The following is a 21,745-nucleotide window of genomic DNA, read 5'->3' as shown; positions in this document are numbered from 1 at the left end:
TAACGTCCCCTGCATTTTTTAAGGGACACAAGTACCGTACTCAGAACTGTGGGTGACAGTCAGAAAGGTATTCAAACCACTGAACACAAAAAAACTTGAATTACTCAACACAGCTGTTCTTGGAAGAGACAAGCACCTCCAGAGCTACATTCAGAAAAGCTGAACCTGGAACAATTGATCTATGGATAAGAGAGATTTTGTTTCTCTGGTGTTTTGTTTTTTGTTTGTTTGTTTTTGTTTTGGGGAGGATGGTTGCTTTGTTTTTATATAGGAAAGCATTTCAAGGAGGGAAATATGGCAGTTTTCTGAAGATTTTTGGATGCACTCTGAGAAGGCTTCATTCCCATCTCAATTCATTAAGATCCCAGGTGCTTGGGGACCTTGCCTGCCCATCTGACATCTTATAAATTACAGTCATCCCTGATGTGGTAGGAAGCTTGTCAATAAATTGTCATACAAACTAGTAACAGAATCCAGTCACATTAGAGTTTTGAAGATGCCTTCTCTCACAACAGACAGAAGCCTGAAAAGGAGAATAGCCCCTTACAGTATTGCTCGGATCTTGTGTATTTAGACCAGATTTACACTTAGGTATTTATTGCATGTGCTCATGACATCATAAGAACTCAGCTGATCCATCAATGGAAGTTATTGGAAGCTATTTTCTTACTCAGCAGTAAAAATTGTTAAAAATTCTTCTGTTGAAATCATTCACATATGGTACCATGAGGCTAAAAAGCAAACTCCGGGGATGCAGTCTTGAAAGGTTTTGTTGGAGAAAAGGATTGTGTTGATGTTCTGTATAAAGATAAGGCTCTTTGTTTTGGTGCTGTCACATAAGGCACCAACACTTATGCAACCAGTTTGGGAGAAGCCCATTCTGCAGTATGTTTTTGTTCAAAATTCTTGTGAGGGGATCCTTTATTATGTGGCCAACTTTAATGAAAGTTTGTAGTGGTTGCTCAAAACTGCTACTTCCTTCTGCTGTCTATCAGACAGCTACTTAGAGAAAATGTCCTAACATCCATATAGTTTTGCATTCATCTTTAGTATCAACAAAACTCATTCTTGATATACTATATGTTTATTAATTATGTTTAATATGCAATGGTGCGAATAGATTAGTAACTCCTTTTCTGAATTAAAATAACAGATTGAAAGCAAAAATATAAGTATAGATTTATTAGAGAAGTTATCTAAAATACATTATTATTTCCCTCTTTAAATTAGAGCATATATTATTTCAATGAAAAGATACTTTGTAATCTATGGCAATAACAATTTTTCAAGATAATACTTAATTTAGGATATTTTTAATTAAAAAATTCAACATACTACCATTAAGACATAATGTTGATAGCATGGGTAAAAATGTAAAACGGTCTTAAAAATATTTACATGTCAGTTGCTTAAAATCTAAGACTAATTCTTAATATTCATTTTACTTTTCTTCCTCAATATACTTTTTTTTTTTTCCTAAAGCATACCTCTATTCTGTATTCCTGTGCTTTTGACATAGCTTCAAGTTATCATTAGTTATGTGTACTACCACACCTGTGGATGAGGTTTCTTGGAATGGCTTATTTTTCTATCACCATATGCTCTCCCAAATAGCCAATGTATTGTAATACCAAAGTTGTCAGTCACAGTAATTCATCAAAATGCACACAGCCCACACCCAGGCTTCCCCAAGCCCCATACATAAAGAACCTATTCCTGTTTGGCCAAGAACCTTTCACATTTCATTAGCTGGCATTTTAGATGCAGAGCGAAAGAAAGAATGGACCTGGGAGACATGATGTTGCCAGGGCACACATGGCAAAGGTTTGATTTGTGCTTAGCAAAAAGGGTTCCTCACAAACACAGCAATTCGTAACACACTGAGCGCTGAGGTTACTGGAAGGAAGCTCTGACTTCTCTGCTCTTCAAGGGCTGACATGGGCGCCAGTTGTCCACCATGTGGCACACGGGCTCATTCTCAGCACTGAAGCAAAGGCCACGGAGTTTGCACATCTGTGGAAAAAGGCACAAACATTCTCAAATGCATACTCATTTCAACAGGACTATCTGAACTATACACCTTATGACTGAGCCAGAGGTCCAACCCAAAGTTTCATTAGCACTAATGGTTTAGAGGTGACATCACCATCCATGTATCTATGCATGTCATCCACACCATTTCGTGCTGGACACTGGCTCTGCTGGCAACAAAATATCCTAGAAAGAACTAAGGTGGAATAGAAAACAAAGACCGAGGGCACATGTTTTCTGAACTCTGTGCACAAAGAGCTGTTTGTCCTCGTTCTACATCTGAATTGAAACCCTTTCAGAGCCCTTTGAAAGTTGTAATGTTTCAGCTCTTTTGAAAGTTGAATTGCTTTGTCCACTTGATATTTAAAAACAAAAAACCTTATCCTTAGGTACAAATTAAAACAACCAAATTCATTCAAGATATCTTGATTTTCAAATACTGTGAGAAGGGAAACTGTTCCACATCAACAGGAGCATACTGCAAGGTCTTAAGAGTAAGGTTCTTGTCCTAAAGTGAAATTGGTATTTGCATAGTCTGCCATAATAAAAGCACCTTGATGTCTAAGCGAGCATCTCCAGAACTACTAAAAAGAAGACTGTGTCAAAATAATAATCTGCCCCAAATATGATCTCACAAGCCAACTGGAGCTGCTGACAGAAATATGTAGGAAAATATGTAGGAGGGCTACAGGATTTTGTATGAGTCAGACTCCAAGTCAGATTTTCCTTTACTCAGATAGGAAGACCCCAGGCAGCGACCAGCCCAGGAGGCCTTTACCTTCAGGACTCAACAGGAATGAAGTTCAGAGCTCAGCCTCTACCAGGAACTGTCACTGCAGCAAATGATAATGGACTCACTACAGAGTCCACTCATCCACCTTTTACCTATCTTTAGAAAACCAATTCTACTTAAATCCAGTGTTAATACTCTGCTTTATGGTTTCTTGTTTTGATCAGTTTTGTAATGAAAAGGCAAGCTGCCACGCACTGTTTTGATCTCAAATTCATCTTTGAAATGTCGATTGTAATATGGAGGGGTCTGTGTGGGAGAAACAAGTGGTGTCGTTTACCACTTGTGGGTGGTGGAAGTAGGTGTAGTAGGAAAAACAACTCTATTTTGGTGAATATGCTCCTGCCCTATAATAAAACCATATTTGCAAGCTTTGGATCATCAATACCAATAGTTTAAAATAATCAAACAGTGTCAACTTAGAAGTTGCAGTTTATTAATAGTAAACATTGCTACAATTACTATTTCCAATAGTTCTTCCTTGTCATTTATTCTATCTTTTATCCTGTTATATCCCAACAGAGCAGTTGCACTTTTTTCATATCAGTTAAATAAAACTCCTAGAATTATGTGTATAGTTTTAGCAAGGCTGCCATTCACAAAAGGGATTTAAAAGTTTGAAGGGTGAGCTAAAGCCCTTCAGGGCTAGCTTATATTTATAGGCTCCAGATTCTATTTATATCTTCCAAGCACACAGATGCAAACCCGAGGATAGAATCTTGCCTCTATGTAATTTCATTAATGGATGGTGCAGAAAGCTAGGGCCAGGAGTGATTTAATCTGCACAAGCTCCTTCCCACTAGGAAGGTTCTATCCTCTTCAAGCTGCACAACAGCAAATGGGATTTTTTCAGACAGCAGACTTTGGAATCTGCAATTTTTCTCTCTTCCACACAAGGCAGTTTTGTTAGGATTGTCACAATTCTGCGTGGGATTTCCCAGTCTGTTCTGTGATGAATAGTCCTTGTAAAATGAGTTCTGTGTATCCTGGAAATGCTGGAAGATCTCAAAGATCTAGAAATTAACGACAGATCTACAGTGTGTGACTGCAAATGTGGAATAAATTCTCTTCAGATGCCTAGTAAACCCAGTATTTTCAGCAAGTACAATCAGGTAACTGCATGTACAGCAAATTTGCTGATACTCACAACACATGCTAGACTTACTCTGCATGTATAACCGGTCTTCTCATGCATCCTATGCTTTTCCTAGATTTTTTTTACCACATGGCAGCTCCAACCTGACTGAATTTTTAAAACTCCTCACATTTTGCCTGGACTGTGTCCAAATGGAGGACAACCTTACATTTTATATCAACCTCTAATTCCACACATAGTAGAGCTTGCCAGAAGAGCATAACCAGCTAAGATATATATTTTCGACATGTGACACTAGCTAATAGCCTGCATAGCTCTGCAGTAGCATAAACTGCCATTTCAAAGATCACTTGGACAGCTGAACCAAAGCAATCGATACGATACCAGCCGGTACACACCCATTGGCACAGTCCCCTGGAGACCTACCTGCTCAGGGCTGACAGTGATGGGCTCCTTCAGAACATGCCAGATCACACATTCAAGCAGTGGTGGAGTGGTCAGGGAGCCAGGGTATGTCCAATAGTCTCGACATGCAGGAAGCAGCCCAGTAGGGTCAAAGTTAGTGAAAGAAGCTTGCTTCCCCTACAATAAAGAAAGTAGGCAGGTTACTGTCAAGGGAGAGACAACATATACCCACCAAGCTAGTCATTGTAAAGTCTTCTACAGAAGCTCCATATTTGGAGGAACGGAGAAATGGAGTTTAGTATACAGTGTTGAGAGCTTATTATAGTACACTTGGAATTATGTACTGGGACTCTGTACTTTCAGCACTATATTTCTTATTTTTTAAGACTTTCAAGTCATTTCACTATCTCAAATGTTGAACTTATGGCCTTTTCCTTTACAGATATGATCTGTCCCTGCTTGAAGAAACAATGAGATTTCAGATACCATGGACACTGATCCTACTGGAAATACAGAAACTGGGAGACCTGTTGGAGTGTCCACTAAAGAAAATGGCAACATCCTTTATGTCAAAGGGAGCCTAGATTTCACTGTAGACTCGTTCTACCTTTCCTGTCCACATATGTCATTGGCAAAAGTCTTAACCCACTATTAAGGTACCTACGTACTCAATAAATACCTTTAGTTACTCATTAATTGGCTCATTAAGATCACATATATGCTTCATATTATTTAAAATACAGAAAGGCTTTATCCTGATCAAAATTTGCATCTGGAAGATGAATCCTACCCTATAGGTTTAAATACCAATGAAGTGACAGAAAATGTATTCATGGAGATAAAAAAATGATCCCCATTTCTAGTATTATCTGCCCTTTATCGTAACTTAGTTTGAATCTCTTTTGCATTTAGGATTACAGGAGCATCTATGCTGATGGCATGAAGGTTTACTTTACTCTCATACATGTGGTAGGCTGGGAAGAAGTAAACTGATCCAGAAGTCCACTTTCTGGATCATACAGTTGTGACTGGTGGTGTCCAAGACAGCATATATTACCTTGGTTTGAATGGAGTTCAGAGCATCAACAACTTTCTGTATTTCAGGTTTGGCATTCCCTACCTGTAATAGAAACCACATTAAAAAAAAAAAAAAAGTAACCATGCAAACTCATGACTCCTTTAGTTTTCTGTTAGAATTCTCAAGGAAACATTTTGTAGCACATTTTCATAGCACCATTTCATTACATAACAGGAGTATTATAGCAAAAGTGACTGGAACTGTCTCTGTAAAATCATGCCAGTTGACAGTCAGCACAAATGGGTCAGCCAAGGACACTGGACAGAATAAAGTTATTTTCTTTTACAGTATGTGGTCTATTTTTGACTTGAGCTGTTCTTTTTTCACAGAAGTCACCCTCGTAATAGAACAGTGAAGCCAGGACAGAGTGCACATTGCTGGGTCACAATCACCTTCTTCAATTAGCTGTGAAGACAATTCAGCTGAGAAAAAATGCTCTAGATGTTTAACAATAGCAGTAAAAAGAAAATAGATGCTATTTAGGCTGGCCATACCGCAGAATCATACATATATTACTGTGTCAATTATGCATATCATCTTTCTCTGATAGGGTTACGGCAGTGTCACTGTCATGATGGAGCATGCTGCTGGAGGGTTGCCACTGAGATGGTTGGCAGTCATACTCCACTGTAGGTGTACAATTTTTACATGTACAGAAAACCAAGAATTTGGAATACTATCTAGTCTGTTCTGGGTTTATGTGGTATAGCATAATCCTGCCTTATTCTGTATTTTAGGCTTTCAGGTCCACCTGGACCACTGAACATACCAGACTAATCCAAATAATAGGAAAAAAAGTTTAACTAACCTTCATGAAGATGCCTACTACAGCCAACCCATCGGGATGTTTCACAGCTTCAGCAAATTTTCCATATTTCACATTCCAGTGAACAATATGAAGCTAGGAGCAAGAAAACAAGAAACACTATAAAAATTAGATTCCATCCATAATACTTTACAAATGAGGATGCAGGGAAGTAATTTATTAAACATTAAGAGCAGATGGTGTTTTACTGCTGAGATTTAAAACTTTTGTGTATAGTTAAGAATTTATTGAATCATTCATTAACTTTTAAGTTTCATTTATGCAAAGAGATTTCTGTCATGCATTTTACTTTGCTTCTGACTTTTATTCCCAGATGAGTTTTAAATGCAAACTCTGGGCTGTATCTTTCTGCTTTTAGTCTGGTAAAATTCCTGTTATCTTCAGAATGAGTTTTTCCTGCATGCAGCCTGCAGGATTTTGATATAGTACTTTTGATGTAGCTATGTGTTCTGGACTTCTTATCAAAGACATGATTGTCCAGTGTCAGGACAGAATAGATATTAAGTATAGATCTGACCCCCACTCTTGAGGTTTTTTTTTAAAAATACTGTCCTGCCCTGTCATGGAAAGTCTTTGAAAAGAGTATTAAAAGAATCTCCAGGTCATGTTAGCCAGAATGATCTCTTCTTTTTTATTTCAACATTATTCCTAATTGAAGTACATCTGTCTGTCTCCTCATATTTGCAACTCAAGTTGAGCAAGTAATTATGGTACTGTGAACAGATGTGAGGCAATGGTGAGATTTTTTTGGATAAGAATAAACCAACTCTTATCAAAAAGCAGCAAAGCTGATAAATTTGTGGGGCCATTTCTTCTATCTATCAATACAAATCACAGTTATGTTCAGTTCCCTGAGCAGCACTGTACCAAAATCTTTTATGGTAACCCCCACAGTTTCTTGCCCTTTGAAGGTTTGTAGAGCCACTGCTACTACGCTCATTACACATAAAAGACTGAAAAGGCAATGCATGTCCTACCTCTGCATCATATTTCACACCATCCACAGTGTGCTCAGACCCTTGGCCCTCACAGGATCCCCAGTGAATGTGAAACTGTGCCAGCCTGTAGACTCCGTCGAGGGCTCCCCCTTGCAGCACTGCAAAGCAAAGGGACTCTGTTAGCATCTCCCGTAACCTTTGCTGTCAGGTCTCACTTCAGAGAGGAACATCCGTCTCAAGTCTTCCAAGTGAATTACAGTTTATTGCTCTGCATGCTGCCATGCTACTCCAGATCATCTTCAGTGGCACATTGCTGCAAAAAGCCAATATCAGTAATAAACATATAAAAACATAAGTGACTTTATAGTGAGTCTCATCAGCAATTTAATAAGCATGCTAATGTTACAGGTGACAAGGGAAGAGCTAAGGATGTAACTTTTCTGTCACCAAAGAAAAAATCCAAGGAAAGGTCCAAAGACTAGCCATTGTAAGTGCCCTACATAGAGTTATTCTATGAAAGCACAGCTGAAGACCAAATCATCTTTTACTTACTAATGTACTTGGGCCCTTTATTTTGGACTCTTTATCCATTTAGGCAAATCCTGCAAATCCTGTGGTGAATTGGATTGAGTAAAAAGCTTTTGGCTTCAAATTAAACCCTCGCACCTGTTAGCTGTGGGATGCAGCAAGGTAAAGAACTGGGCACAGTGCAAGGAATTGCAAAGATGTGACTTTGAAATCTCTCATCCAACCCATCTTTTACTCAAGAGTGAGTTCAAAAAATGGCGTTGAGAATGACAACACCTGCAGAGGCCAATTTTTAAAAATAGGGTTTGGAAATAAGGCATTAACTTATGCTCTCCATGATTTGACATTATGCCTGCTACGTGACTGAGGGAAGTGGAGTGCCCAGCCACACATTCAATTATACAGGAGCAAGTTCCCCTGGGCACCCTTATTATGCTTGTTAGCTTTAACCTTCTACTTAAACTGTGACGACCAACCACCATTATGATATGCAGGATCAAGCCCCATTTCTGCCAAATGCTCAAGGCACAGACAATGTCTCCTCCAGTGCAGCATAAAGCACAAAACAATAGCAAATAGTTCTGTTCAATAGAGCTATTTATCTAAGTTATTAGAGCAAGGTCTCACACTGGTTTGTACTTTTTCTAAGTCTCAAATTCATGATTAAATCTTTGAGGAATTAATATTTTAAAAATCAAAAATATTTTAAAAACGTCATTTGAAGTGCTTTATATCTTAGAGATCAATTTATCTTTAAATATAGAAAATAAATATATAAATAAGAGTGACAGAAGAGTGTTGACATCAGTTATTACATGTAAGTGTGTTCTGTTTACGTGCCACAAACAAAATGGTTCTGTGGAGTAAAGATGCTTGTCTCTCAGTTTGCAAGTAGTCCAGACATGTAAGTATCACACGTGCATGTGTGAAAATATACATCAAATGCAGATAGGAAAAGGTCACTGTCTGTTCAGGTTTGAATAATTCTGATCATATGCAAGCATGGACAAACATACCCGTGGATACTTGGCAATGGGGGAGCTCAAAGTGGTGAGAAGGATTTGACTAAAAATCTGGAATACAGGAAAATTAAACGTAAGATGTATGAAACACATTAGTTTCCACTTGTGTGCATTACACATGCAAAATTTGTTTCAGTGGACAAATTTAGCATTTGCCTGGGGCTCCGTCTTTGGCAAATACATTTAGAAGTCTGCCAACATGCATTTCTATTTGAAAAATGTGAATATATGTTCCAGTGCAGTCCTTGTAATTTCTGATACTGTAGCCAATGCTGAACAGCCAGAAGACCAAGAGTTACGCTACCTACTGCCAAGCTATGTGATACAAAGAGGAATGGCTACATAAAGTAATTGAATAGTCACATAATTTATTCTACTTTTGTGTTTCTGCATGTGCTAATTGCCAAGAAGCATAACTGATTCAAACACAGTGCTACAAATCAGAACAGGTGGTTTTTTGTGTTTTGTTTTCAGAATGGCTACTGTGAATGTGTGTTAGTTCCGTTTTAAAATGAAGCAATCAGTTGCTATGTCTTTGCAGATGCAAAATCATTTAATCCACACAATATCATGTTTCATTTAAAGACAATGCCATGGGGTTTCAGTGTTTCAGTTTCAGTTCCTTTGGCTAATGGACTTGTGGCGTGTTGCAGATACAAATGGAACGAGGTTTCACCATTCCCGAACCTCAGAAAGCACTAGTGCAGCACAGGTTAATCTGCCATTATTAATCAATGGAAAGCATGCTGAAGAGCAGAACCATGCAATCATTTTAAATCAATTTGCAGTGTTATTTCTACATAAAGTTTGCTATAGTTTCATAAAACTCAAAGGATGCATAAAAATCTCTGTGGTTTTTGCTTACTTTTCTCATTCTGTGGTTCTCAAATCCAGCACTAGCTTATTTTGACTCACAGCAGAGCATTCAAAGAAAGTAATAATTAAATTAGTGGAAATGAATACAAATTCAGCAGGCTTAATTACACAACAGCTCTTCTTGTTCTACCCTCCATTAAGCAGTTATTATTTTTCCTTAATATTGTCCAGCCTTCCCAAGGAAGTAAAATTTAAACTTAAAATGCAAAGTAGAAGTGTTAGAACTTTTTTTTTTTTTTCCCCAGTGCAAGTGTTTTTAATCATGAATAAATGTTACCAGCTTTTGGAAAGCAAAACCTCCTCAGGAACCTGAGCAGCATCTGGGAACTTTCCTATCCCTGTCTCATGTGACACTAATATTGAGTCAGGCCCCACTGAAGACAGATGTCCAACCTTTCCATCCCCTTTTTTGAGGGATGGGAAAAAATTGATCCATAGTTCAGCATCTCAGCATTAGCTTCTTTGTTTTGAAATCAGTACTACTTAAAAACATCCTGGAAATACATATGTAGCTATGCTATTTTGTTATACAGCACAGCTTCAGATGCAGAGTGAAGACAGCACCAGCCAACCTGGGAAGCACATTCTTTTCTTACAGGTTCATCACTCTCAACAAAATCTACGTCAGTAACCTGGCTTCCACAGACATAACAGCAATATAAGAGGTAACAGCTTGAAAATGCAACTTTTCTTCTATTTGACAGTTATTTGAAATGGTGCAGTGACATAAATTTGGAGCCACTTTGCTTAGATTAAGAAATAGTAACTATGATTTCAACCTTCTACCATTTACTGAAGAAATTATACTAGTAACATCCACCAATTATATTGCACTGTTATTAAATGATCTCATAACATTATCTAAATTAGGTGAAAATAAGTATTAGCAGAGCTAATTTGGGAAGTTAAACAACCACACAAACTGTGCTATTAGTGTCTGTGGGGTTTCTTGGATGAAGGTGAACTATGTTTGTCTCCATTACATGGTTATAGGATATTGGAAATGCACAGAAATCAAGGGGGCATTGTGCTGCACCTGGGGCAGCTGTTTACTGAGGACCCACAATTTCACTGTTATGCTTAAAGGCGAGCTGGGTAGTTACCTTTCCCATGTAGAACAGGATGGCTTTGTAGAAAAATACTGTGAATTGCTTCTTTTTTTTTTTTTCTTTTTTTTTTCCTCCAGGAAGTGGCAGCAGCCATGTGTTAAGTTTTGCAGGAATACTGTTGCTGTAGTTACCTCCCTGTGTAGGGATGTAACAGAACAGGAGACTCATAAATCTCATTAAGGCAATAAACTTGTCAAAGGGGTAATCTAAATGGCTGAACTACAAGATTGTTTCATGAGTCAGAATGAATTCCCTCCTACTGTACAGTTTAGTGTAATAAGAAAAAATGCTACGCTAAAGTTTGTCATTCTGAGAAAACATAGAATGAGAAAATGTTCTTCACATGGAAATTATTGACAACATTTTTTCCAGGTCCACTAAAGCATGATGGATGTCCAGAGCTCAAAACTTAAGGAATTTACCTCTGAGATACCACAAAAGACAAACATAGCAACAGGACAGTTACAGCAGCTACCTTTGAGGACAACCCACTTGCAGACACAATTCTTCGGTATAAAGAAAGCCATGACTTTGTACCAGCCTACAACAGATGTGCACATGTATATGGCTTTGTATATATCTGCTCACATAAATACATGCACAGCATATACGTTAATGTTCTGTAGGCATTTGTGTATTTGCAGACATCTGTATGCTAGAAAACAGACCCTGCAGAGATAAAGTAGAAGAAGCACTACTTGAGAAAAAAAATAATCTTGAGCACCATGCACTATTAATGGCACAAAAAAGGCTCTTATGAGGATGCTCAGGGATTAGCCTTGTGTTCTTATGCAAGGATGGGCTTCCCCATCTGACAGACTGAAGAGTTCAGTTGGGGTGAGCTGTCACTTCTGTGAAACATGGAGTGTAGAACATCACATTTTGTGATATGTTTCCTTCTTTACGTTATCTCTTTCAAACATTCCTCCTAGGACACTATATCATGGCAAGCAGGAGAGTAAGACAGGACGTAATTGTAGGGATCATGCTTGCAGATACATCTGTAATATGCTTCACTGAGAGAAAACCTACGTAATTGGTATCTCCTAAGAAAAACCCTTCTCTGACCTTGCTAGAGGGTTAGCCTGATAAGGCACCAAGGCTGTTCCAGAGAGATAGACCAGAATGAAACATCTGCCAAAATGTAGCAGGTCTGCATACGTGTGTATCAGCAGCTGCTCAGTGATTTCAATTCACCCCAGCTGAACTACTTCATACAGACTGTGTAGCAGCCAGACAGACTCTGACCTGCTTAAGCATCCAAAGGCATTTACGTTCTTGTCTTTCCTCCTCAGGTGTAAATGTGTTTGTATGCACCTAAATGTTTGTGCAAACATACCCTACATAAATGTAAAAGTACACTTACTACTTCCAGTGAATTAAGGAGTAGGGGCAAGACAAGTTGCTATTTGCACATTTACAGATGCAGCTTGTGAATATTAAACATGACATAAAAATTAGATGGTATGTTAATAATCTGTTCACATAATATGATGTATTTATTGTTCCTAATACAGGAAGGGTACTATTCAGTATTCACTTCAGTCAACCACAGCGAAATTCACTGCTCCCTGGGACCACTGAAATTTATTTCTGGTATCATTTCATAAATGGAGATTTTTGCATGAGTCATAAGGTGCTGTAATGAGTCCCTGATCAGCGTTCAGTCCTCACCTGTCACCCCTTATGAGCCGACAATGACTTCCAAAGTACTGAGTTGGAAGCATTAAGTTTCTCTTAAGAGTAACAATTGACTTAATACCTGATGGCAGTAACTAACACTTATCTCAGAGGTTGCTTACAGTATTGGAAATTTTGTATTGACACAGTGCTCATGCTACTTTGAGATGTAACAAAGGATGGATTAACTCAAGGAAGGTGAGCGCACAGCCTCTAGGCACTCAGCAGTCCCCCTTTACTCAGGTTGTAACAGTTAACTTGTTTTCTCCTGGTTTTGCACAGAAACACCTCTAGAGGAGTCATTTGGAAGAAGTGAAGGAAGTTGCCAGGATACTTATATGCACAAGCCATGTCAAATTTCTGCTCAAGATTTTTTTTTTTTTAAATGGTATAAGTCAAGAAGGGCACTTTTGAGCTCTGTAAAGAAATGAAGTCCTGAATCCAGCAGGGCTGACCTCAAGCCCTCTCATCTTCCTTTTCAGATCCTGCCACTGCCATACTCAAGTCACCTGCTTGCTTAGGCTTTGCAGCTTCTAGCAATACCAGTTGAACTTAATGATCACACACCTTCTGGGACCTCTGACTTCCCAGTCAAGCAGTGCACAAAAATACTTGCGACACATAAGCAGCTGTCTGAAAACAGTCCCCTAGAGCTGTAAGTAATCGGTTCCCTGATTTATGATTCAGATGGATTAGGACATTGCTTAGCCCACATTTTATTATGGAGCTTCAGCCTGTGACTGTATACCAATAATGTGCAACATTATTCTGGTGTGGATAATGTTACATCTTCAGAGATGGGCTAGAAGCCTAAAAATAGACCAGTAGCAGTGACTTTGATTAGAAGTTCTGCCTTAAAGGCAGCAGACCTGCATGATTTTTCCTCAGTTTACCTGCTGTGGTGGAAGAGTAGGAGGAGAGCACCAGAGGCAGTGTACCAACCAAGTGTACCAACTGCCAACCAAGCAGTGCTGACTGTTGAACTCCAATACAACAAAAAGGATTGCTCAGTCTACAGTCAGTCAAAATTGAAGACAGTTGAAGCATCCTCATTTAAATTGCACATTATAGGAAGAATTGGGTAATTGATTACAACTACTTAGAGTCCCTCTAGGGGTGCTGGTACCAACGTCAATAGTGCTTCACTTCCCTAGGTCTCCTTAAAATTGTAAAGTTCCACCATGACTGAATCTCTGTAAAAGCGTTAGATTTACCTGGGACTTTGTCATGGATTTCAGTAGTATCTATCTAGGTCAGCAACAAGGAAGTAAGAAGAAAGGAGTAAGAGTTGTCCACATGTGAAAATGACTAGTACATTTAGTAAAATGTCTTTAGAGGCTTACACCACAGTTGCGATGAACTTCTGTCAGGTTCTACAACTAAATATGATATTTTAACATATTTGTCACAGAATAACTTTTGATTGACTTCTTCCTTTCAAATACAAGATCAGAAAATACAGAATACAGAGCTTACTGCTGTGAGCATTTCACACTTGAATGTCAGGTTTTAGGTGAATTCTGAGACGTCTTCCACAGAACTTACTTGTGACAGCAAGTTATATGTATGTTACACAAACGCTTTTATGCTCTTGAGGCTTTCTTGAGCAAAGTCACTTCCTGTGGTTTTACAGCTCTGAGAAGTTGCCATTTGTTTCTATCTTTTAGAGTGAATAAAGTGACACAGACTACAATATAAAGTGTTTAATATCATTAAGTAGGTACCCTGAATGAGACAAATCTCTCCTTTGCCATAAAGCTTTTAAAATAAGTTGCATTATTATAGTTCAGTGGTTATCAATACCAGTTGCTTGACACATATGTCAATGGCCAAGTCCCAGGACATAAGAGTGGACTCGCCTAAATTTCTACTTTTATTCCTAGCAACACTTACCATATAGATTTTTTGCTTTTATTTAAAATTATAGAAGTTTTAAATCACAAATGCCTGTGAATACTTGAATTTTCACACTTATTACAAGACAATGGACATGAGAATTAAGAAAGCAACTGCAAGAGCAGAAGGAGAAGAGAAACTAAGTAACAACCAAAGGCAGAAGTTCACTATTTCTTTTCTACATATAAGCTAAAAAAACATTCCAAAACACTGCACGGAAACACGATAGAAGACATTATTTTAACTAAGAGAAAATGATGGAATTTCAGTAAATAAAAATGTTTAAGAAGGGCAATACTGATTATTCAGTTTACTTTCCATACACCATTTCCATCAACTAGCAGCTGTGAAATATGAAGGGAATACACTCCAGGAACTGACTTAGGCTTTAGAACTGTATTCTGGAATATAACAGCTGTCACATAAGCCATGAAATTCAAAGGCTGTACTATAAGAACTGAAATAGAAGGTTGGTGTGTAATTGCTTAGGAATAGGTATTTTTTTTTTTTTTTTAAAGCATGCTTAGTAACATCTAAGGGTATCTAAGAGAATTAACAAGGAAGTAGAACAAAGTCAGGTTCTAAAGCTATCACAATGATTTTAACATCATTTTACATTTCAAACATTTTTGTAAAGGAAAAATTTATAGGTCACAGGGATAGTTAATTGTAAACTGCATCAAGAGCTACATCTATAGAGCTCCACTTATTAGTAAAGATCTTCTAAACGGGCAGAGAGGAACACATCTTCTGTGAAGATACATTAGTCACATAAATTGCACATGATCTTTTGTACAAAAAAAAAAAAAAAAAAGGCTTTTTACATCCTTATGCCAAAGAATATAGAAGGGATATTCTAAGAAATACAGTTTTTTACCTTTTAAACTTTCTATTTCTCATTGACACAAACAGATGCTACAGACTACATACTTGTGTGTACAAATGTAATATAACATATACAGAAACTTTATTTTTTGGGGGGGAATATTCTATACAAAAGTCTTGAATATTCTTATCTCCTTGATTTTAACTTGTGATCAACAATAGTCAAAGTATTTTCTGAATCAATGAAATAAGTAATGACTATTTTCAGGGATTTTTATCCAAATACATTTTAGCTTTCTTACCTGTTATACTATACCATTACTACCTGTACTTTTTATTACAAGAACTAATTTTGCATACCCTGAAGAGAAGTCTTCAAAAAGATATTAAATCCACAGAACTACTATTCATTTTACTTTAGTGTCATTAGTTATGTGCCTGAATATTCTTAATGAATAGATCTACTTCTTTGTGTGCTATTACTCATGTGCTGAAGATTATACACAAACAATGATCTTATTACTTCATTTTACGCCTACTACCACAGATAATTCCTTACAGCATACGGGACAGCTCATGGAAGCAAGCACTATAGCCTATTGGGAGTATTTACAGGATTTTGTCCCATTGTTTTCTGTAAAACATAACAGAACATTGCAATTTCACATAATTTCTCATCATGGCTGTTGTTGAATGTCTAACCAAGAATTTCAAAGATCATTGTACTGTTAGTCTCAAAATTCAGAAATTGGAGTGAATCAAGCACAGTCAAGTCAAAGACCGCTTTATTTTCTGTAAAGAAAGTAGGTTACCTAGTTAACTGAATACAAATGAAGCCAATAAGCGTGCTGCCAGTTAGATTTTATGCACTGTAATTGTCAATAGGAAGTGTGATATTGAAGGATCCACCCTTACCTGGATTCATAGAGATATGTTTAATGTTGTTTTTCTTTTTAAACACTCATTCTCAGTAGTTCTATTAGTGAATCAGAAACTATTTCTACTTGCATCTCCTATCCTCCCACTCTGAAAGCTGTGTCACTGCCTATCTGTCAGAGGATCCCTGTCACAGATGTTCTGGTTCTGCACCGACTTTTCTCATAAAGAGCATTCTTCCTACAGACATTTCTTTAATATAAGTTTCTGCCATTTTTTTCCTCCCAAGTTGCCAGATACAAACTAATTTTCATTGTCGTTCCAAACCTATGTATGCACAAAGTGACCAGGTAATAGTTTTGTTATACTATGAGGACCTGAACCTGCTTCCTTTGGGCTCAGTGAGAACAGAAGAGCAGTGAGGGCAGACTTGCATGGACCTAGTGAAAACAAGAATCCATTTTTTGTACATTGAATCATTTACCTTATTCCTCCCAACACTGCTAAAACACATGTGCTTTAACTTCAGTTCCTCAGTGCTTCAGAAAAAATAAACACTAAGTCAGAACCCCTTTTTGCTTTTTTTAAACATACAGATATTAACGTGGATGTTCTGAATAAGTTATATAGAGACCTATGTGTATCTATACAACTGTGAAGCACTGTTGACCAGCTAACACAGTTCAGTATTAAGATCATAACATACAAAGTCAAATTCTGAGTGCAGTGCTGAATGTCTGCCATACCCTTGTATTATGTTATCTGAGGAGAAAAAAAAAAAAAAAAAAAGGTTTTGTAGGCATGGTTAATTTGTTTTCAGCACCATTCCCTAACTGACATTGCCAAGAAAGTGTTTAGCAAAATAGGGCATTTGCTCAAGCAAGTTAAATCAGGCAGTGTCTAGAGAAGGCAGTGACTACAATGGGATTGTTTTCGCTGTCTAAATTAAAAATAGAGGCACATTCACTGTAGCAGCGTGACAATTTCTGTAAGTTCAGCCAGCTGAAAAACTACAACTAAGGACACCCTGCAAAACCCTTGTTGCAACTGTGCCTTAGGTTTCATTTGTCCGTCAATGCAGCCATCCCTTTCAGTAACGTTACCAAAAGCTTTTCAGGATTCCATGCTTAATTTCATTCACCCTACAGAAAAATGAACCATAAGGCACTGTGGAATGACTGCCTCCTAGTAAACTTTGTAGGAATGTGTCATATACATATTAACTTTATCTAGAAAGCCCAGAGTCAAGAAATGCCAGGGATAATGCTTGTTTGAGTTACAGAAGAACAAAGAGGTATTTTCTAATCATTCTTCTGTTTCTGTACTAACCTGGGAGCATATTGGCTTCAGAAATGTGAAATAATATTTTGATAACCAAAGAAACTATTTCCAAACGATTCCTACTTCAAGTTGTTAACTGTAACCCCCTGTTATTCTATGGCCAGTTTCTTCCTATGACGTATTTTGCCTTTTTAACCATTTGGTTGGCAGCTTACAATGAACTATGCCTAAAACTGTTACTGTCAAATAATCTTTTTTTTTTTTTTCTCCATGCCTCTATCCAAATATTTATCACTTAAAAAAAAGGAAGCAATTCACTTCTCTGGAGTTCAGAGCAGGGAAGCTCAAAACCACCAAAACTGACTTTGTTTTCTTCTAACTGGAGTTCAGTTTTCTTCCAGTGCGGGATGCTGAATCCTTAAGGGTTGAATCCTGACCTTGGAACCTTTTTGTCTTTGAAAAAAAACCTTGTGGCCTCGGCAGGTATTTTAGTTTTAGCATTAGTAGCAGTGTTAGCAGCAGTTCCTCCCATCCCTACCCCTGCACACACACACACAGATGAGGTCTCACCTGACTTGTCAGAAGAGTCATCGAACTCCACGTTGAAGGAGTGTCCATTGTTGACAATGTTTCTGGCAGTGCCGGCATCATAACTGAAGCTGAGAGGCTTCAGAGAGGCGTCGTACCTGGCGGACTTGCTGCTGATAGCGATGGGCGACTGGCGCTCTCCATTGGCGATGGGGAAGTGTTCGTGCCAGTGCGCCGGTCCTGCGGGACAGCACAAAGCGGCTCGGTGGGCACGGCCACAAAGCTCAGGGGATGCAGGGGACACCCACACCCGGACAAACCTCGGCGCTTTAACAACGCATTATCTGGGGGGGGCTGCGGGTGCTCGCAAGGCAGGTGAGAGGAAATCGCACCTGGGGACCAAGGCGGGGACCTGACAGCCTTGCAGGGGGCAGACAGGGTCGTACCGGGGCGCCCTTGCAGAGCCCACCCCCAGGCACCCAAGCACGGGCTCGGCGCTCGGAGCCCTGAGGATGCTCCAGGCGAACCGCGGGGCGCGCTTGGCTCGCTGCCCGAGCGCAGGTGGCATCTCAAGGTTAAAGGAGAAAATTTTTTAAAAGGAAGAAAAAAAATAGAAAAGCGCTCGCTGCCGCTCGGGGAGGCAGGTGCCAGCCCAGCGGGACGGCCGCGGCTCACTCACCGTCGTGGCTGCCGTATCCCCAGTGGTGGGACATGGTGCCCCCGGGCCGGTTCGGTGCACCTAGACTGCCGCAGCGCCGTGCGGGCGGCGGGGCTCTCAGGGGCTTTTATAGGCTCCCGCCAACTCCATGCCCTTCTCCGCGGCCGGAGGAAGGGGTGGGGAGCGCGGGCGGGGGCGGAGGGAGACTGGGCTCGGGGGCGGAGAGAGCGGGCCCCTTATAATCCGCGCCCGCGGAGCTGTGCCGGGCCCGGCCGGGTACGGCCCGGCTCGGCCCGGAGCGTCCCGGCCCGGCATGAGGCAGTGCGGGGCCGCCGAGCCCCGCATGGCGCCCGCACCTACGGGGAGCCTGCCTGCGCCTGGCCACGGTCTTGTGAAGGGGCCAGGGCACCAGGAGCGGCACCGAGAGCCGGAGGGTGCCCCCGCGTACCTCGCCGTGCCTCTCCGCGCCTCCCTGCGCCGCCGTGCCCGGCCCGCGGCCCCCTGCTGCTCCCTGCTGGGGGCTGAGGGAAGGGCGGCGCGGGCGGCGGCGGCCGCTGGGGGGGGGACGCGGGGACAAGTGGCGGTGGCCCTGCCGCGCCGCCCGGCTTGTCGCCTGCGCGGTGCCGGCTGTGGAAGGGCTTGCCGGGGTTTGGAGCGGTGGTGGCGTTCGGGAGGAAGGAGGGAGGTGGTGACTCTTACTTGAGTGTTTTATTTTATTTTATTTTATTTTATTTTTGTCGTGGTGTTCAGGAAAGGCAGGTAGAGCTGCGCGTATGCTCAGTTCCTGGCATTTAGGAAATACTAGCTTGGTGTGAGAGGGGCTCAGGCACCGCTCCCACGGATGGACGTGTGAGAAGATTAAGCAATGCATATTTTAAATGGCTCTATATTGCTCAACGCTGCCCTGTTTTATCGGGCACTGGAAGGATCAGACCTCAGCAGCCCCTTACAGCCGACTGTGTCTTGTCCTGTGCCCTGTCCCATTCCTGCGCTGCAGCGGGGTGAAGCAACTCGTACACGAGTGGGGCTGCTGGCGATCCTTCACACGTGCTTCTCAGTGTCCTCTTGCTCTGAGAAATTATTAGTATTATTTATTTATTTTGTATGGAAGTGACATTGGAAATCTTACTTTATTTCATTTTCTCATTAAGACAGTTTATCGAAATATGTTTTTATTTGTATTGTGTTCTGATTCAGCTGTGGGATCCGAATCCTGTTGTCAGTTAGGTCATTGTAAATCCTGAATAACACCCCCAGAATGCCTCCATCATTTACATTCAGCATTGTAAGACGTGCGTCATTTGTTTTTATTTGTTAAGAAGGGGGAAAGTAGTCTACTCATACAATTGGCTACTGTTGCTAATAGCAAAAGCAACCAGATGGGAAATTCCATATAAAAATTAAAGGCATTTCTCAGACCTCTTCGAGTATAAGCAGAAAATATTTAAAGCTTATTAGTGATTAACACAGTGTGTTTCCTCTAACGTTTGCATTTGTATATTCAAGATGATTTAGTAACTGCAGAATGGAAATGTGAAGGCAAAACTGTACACACAGAAGTTATTTAGAAGTGGCTGTGGTGTATGTGACATAGAATACCAAATAAAAATGCACGTTAGAAATTATATGGAAAGCCTTGTTTACTCATTACAGACCCTCTTCTGCCAGTCACATTCTAAGTCTGCCCACCATGCTGTTCAAGTGTATTGGCAATCTCTCATAAACACTCACAGACAAACCCATACAGGTAAGAATCCTTGAAGAATGAAACAGAAAATATCCATTTATCCTGTAGGAAGGAATAAGATTTCTGTACATTTCAGAAGGCTTCCTTCTATTTAATCTTGGTACAAAAAAATCAATTCATCCTGATTCCTATGCACTTTTATATGTCAAGTTTCTACTGACGTCAAAGAGAGCACCAGATAACGAACAAGTACAGGATTAAGCACAACATGATGTTTGGGATGGTCGGCTTCCTCAAAGACTGACACAGGGTTCTTACCAGGGAGATGGAAATCACCAGCACCACCAAGGGACTAGGATTTTAATTATATTAATCTTTGTCACATTATTTTTGCCAGTAGGTATGTAGTTCGTGCTGAGCACACAAACACCCATCCACAAATAGAAGGTCACATATCAAATTTCTTTGGTCATTCAGCACAGTTAGTACTTGCAGGCTTGCACCCATGCCAGGAAGCTGCTATTGAGAGCCTGGCATTGACTTGGGCTTGTGGATTCCAGCGTCTTTCTCTCCCATCTCCTGCCTTCATCAGTCTCCTCTGTGAGTATAGTTTCATGGCAGTGCCTCAAAGAAAGACATAGGGTAGCCCTGAGTGAAGAAGCTGGATGCTGGAAACAGAATAGTCAAGGTGATACTGATGAAGCTGCTTAGTAGTGACAAGAAGAGAGGTGTATTATTAGCAACAGCAAAAGGCCGTAATATGCATAAATATACATCAGCACAGTACCTGCACTAGCTCAAACATCTCATGTAAATCTAGAGGTTGCTGCATAAACCTGCCCCTCTGCCACAGTTCTGCTGAAATCCGTGGAATGACGCATACCAGTAAGGCCTACTTGCACATACAGAATGTGTAGGAGCAGTTCCCAAAGCAAATGTTCACAAATCCTGTGGTGATAGAAGCATTATAAATACATTTCAAGCAATACAAATACAGAGAACAGATTATCTAATTAATGTAGCCTTTTGATTACTCACGACTCTGACATTAACATTTTGAGTAGAAAAGATGTCATCTTGTCCCCAGTTTCCGTCATTACTGATACCATTGTCAACAATTACTGTGTGCATTTGTTCCTTTGTTTCGAGCAATCCCCACACACTGTGGAAGCCTTTAGACACTAATAAAAACATTTTTTTCTTCAGCTCTCTTCTGTTTCTTAGAGCATACCCGAATATGGTAAACAAACATTTGTAGATATCATGGTACTTTTGTATAATACTGGTAAATGCAAACAGGAGCTGCATCAATAGTTTCCATAAATGTGAATTGTTCACTCATGTACCTGCACACCATTTATGGTACTTGTTCTTGGGCAAAGGACAATGCAAAGTCTATACATCGCTTCGGTCCCATTTAAATCCTGCTTTGAAAGTTTTTTTGTCACAATGTGGTTGTTGACCCTGAGCACAGGCAGGAATGCATCCTGTTTGTCTATGATATATGGTGTTTCCTGAAATACATTTCTGTGATGATTATGATTATTATTGTGGAAGCACTGCAAATGTCAGTACAGATGGAAAAGTGGCACAGGCCTTTCCATATCAAAGGTTT

General features: G+C 39.9%; 1 protein-coding gene across 3 annotated transcripts; it reads right to left on the bottom strand.

Annotated features, from left to right (window-relative positions):
• Positions 1-217: 217 nt before the first annotated feature.
• On the bottom strand, positions 218-18,614 carry LOC118162077 (carbonic anhydrase 2). 3 transcript variants are annotated; one of them, XM_035318022.1, is made up of 8 exons: positions 18,465-18,614; positions 17,828-18,025; positions 8,709-8,714; positions 7,204-7,322; positions 6,209-6,301; positions 5,380-5,442; positions 4,344-4,499; positions 218-2,013 (listed from the first exon to the last, which is right to left on the bottom strand). In XM_035318022.1, exons 1-8 carry the CDS (start codon positions 18,496-18,498, stop codon positions 1,894-1,896), a joined length of 789 nt encoding a protein of 262 aa, XP_035173913.1. In that variant the 5' UTR covers positions 18,499-18,614; the 3' UTR covers positions 218-1,893. The 3 variants fall into 3 exon arrangements, with proteins under 3 accessions (XP_035173913.1, XP_035173914.1, XP_035173915.1); XM_035318023.1 differs by lacking the exon at positions 8,709-8,714 and having other exon boundaries at positions 18,465-18,609; XM_035318024.1 differs by lacking the exons at positions 8,709-8,714; positions 17,828-18,025; positions 18,465-18,614 and adding an exon at positions 9,580-10,821.
• Between the last annotated feature and the right edge of the window lie 3,131 nt (positions 18,615-21,745).

The sequence above is a fragment of the Oxyura jamaicensis genome, chromosome 2 (assembly GCF_011077185.1).
Source record: "Oxyura jamaicensis isolate SHBP4307 breed ruddy duck chromosome 2, BPBGC_Ojam_1.0, whole genome shotgun sequence".
Classification (NCBI taxonomy): Eukaryota; Metazoa; Chordata; class Aves; order Anseriformes; family Anatidae; genus Oxyura; species Oxyura jamaicensis.
The sequence above is the reverse complement of the archived record's forward strand: the minus strand, read 5'-3'. Positions and strand labels throughout refer to the sequence as shown.

Bases quoted from the DNA above. Each gene is read 5' to 3' on its own strand.
- LOC118162077 (XM_035318022.1), bottom strand. From the start codon at position 18,498: ATGTCCCACCACTGGGGATACGGCAGCCACGACG. The intron at 18,026-18,464 runs GTGAGTGAGCCG...GCTGTCCCGCAG, and splicing joins GGGATACGGCAGCCACGACG to GACCGGCGCACTGGCACGAA. The intron at 2,014-4,343 runs GTAGGTCTCCAG...CTTTTTCCACAG, and splicing joins TCACTGTCAGCCCTGAGCAG to ATGTGCAAACTCCGTGGCCT.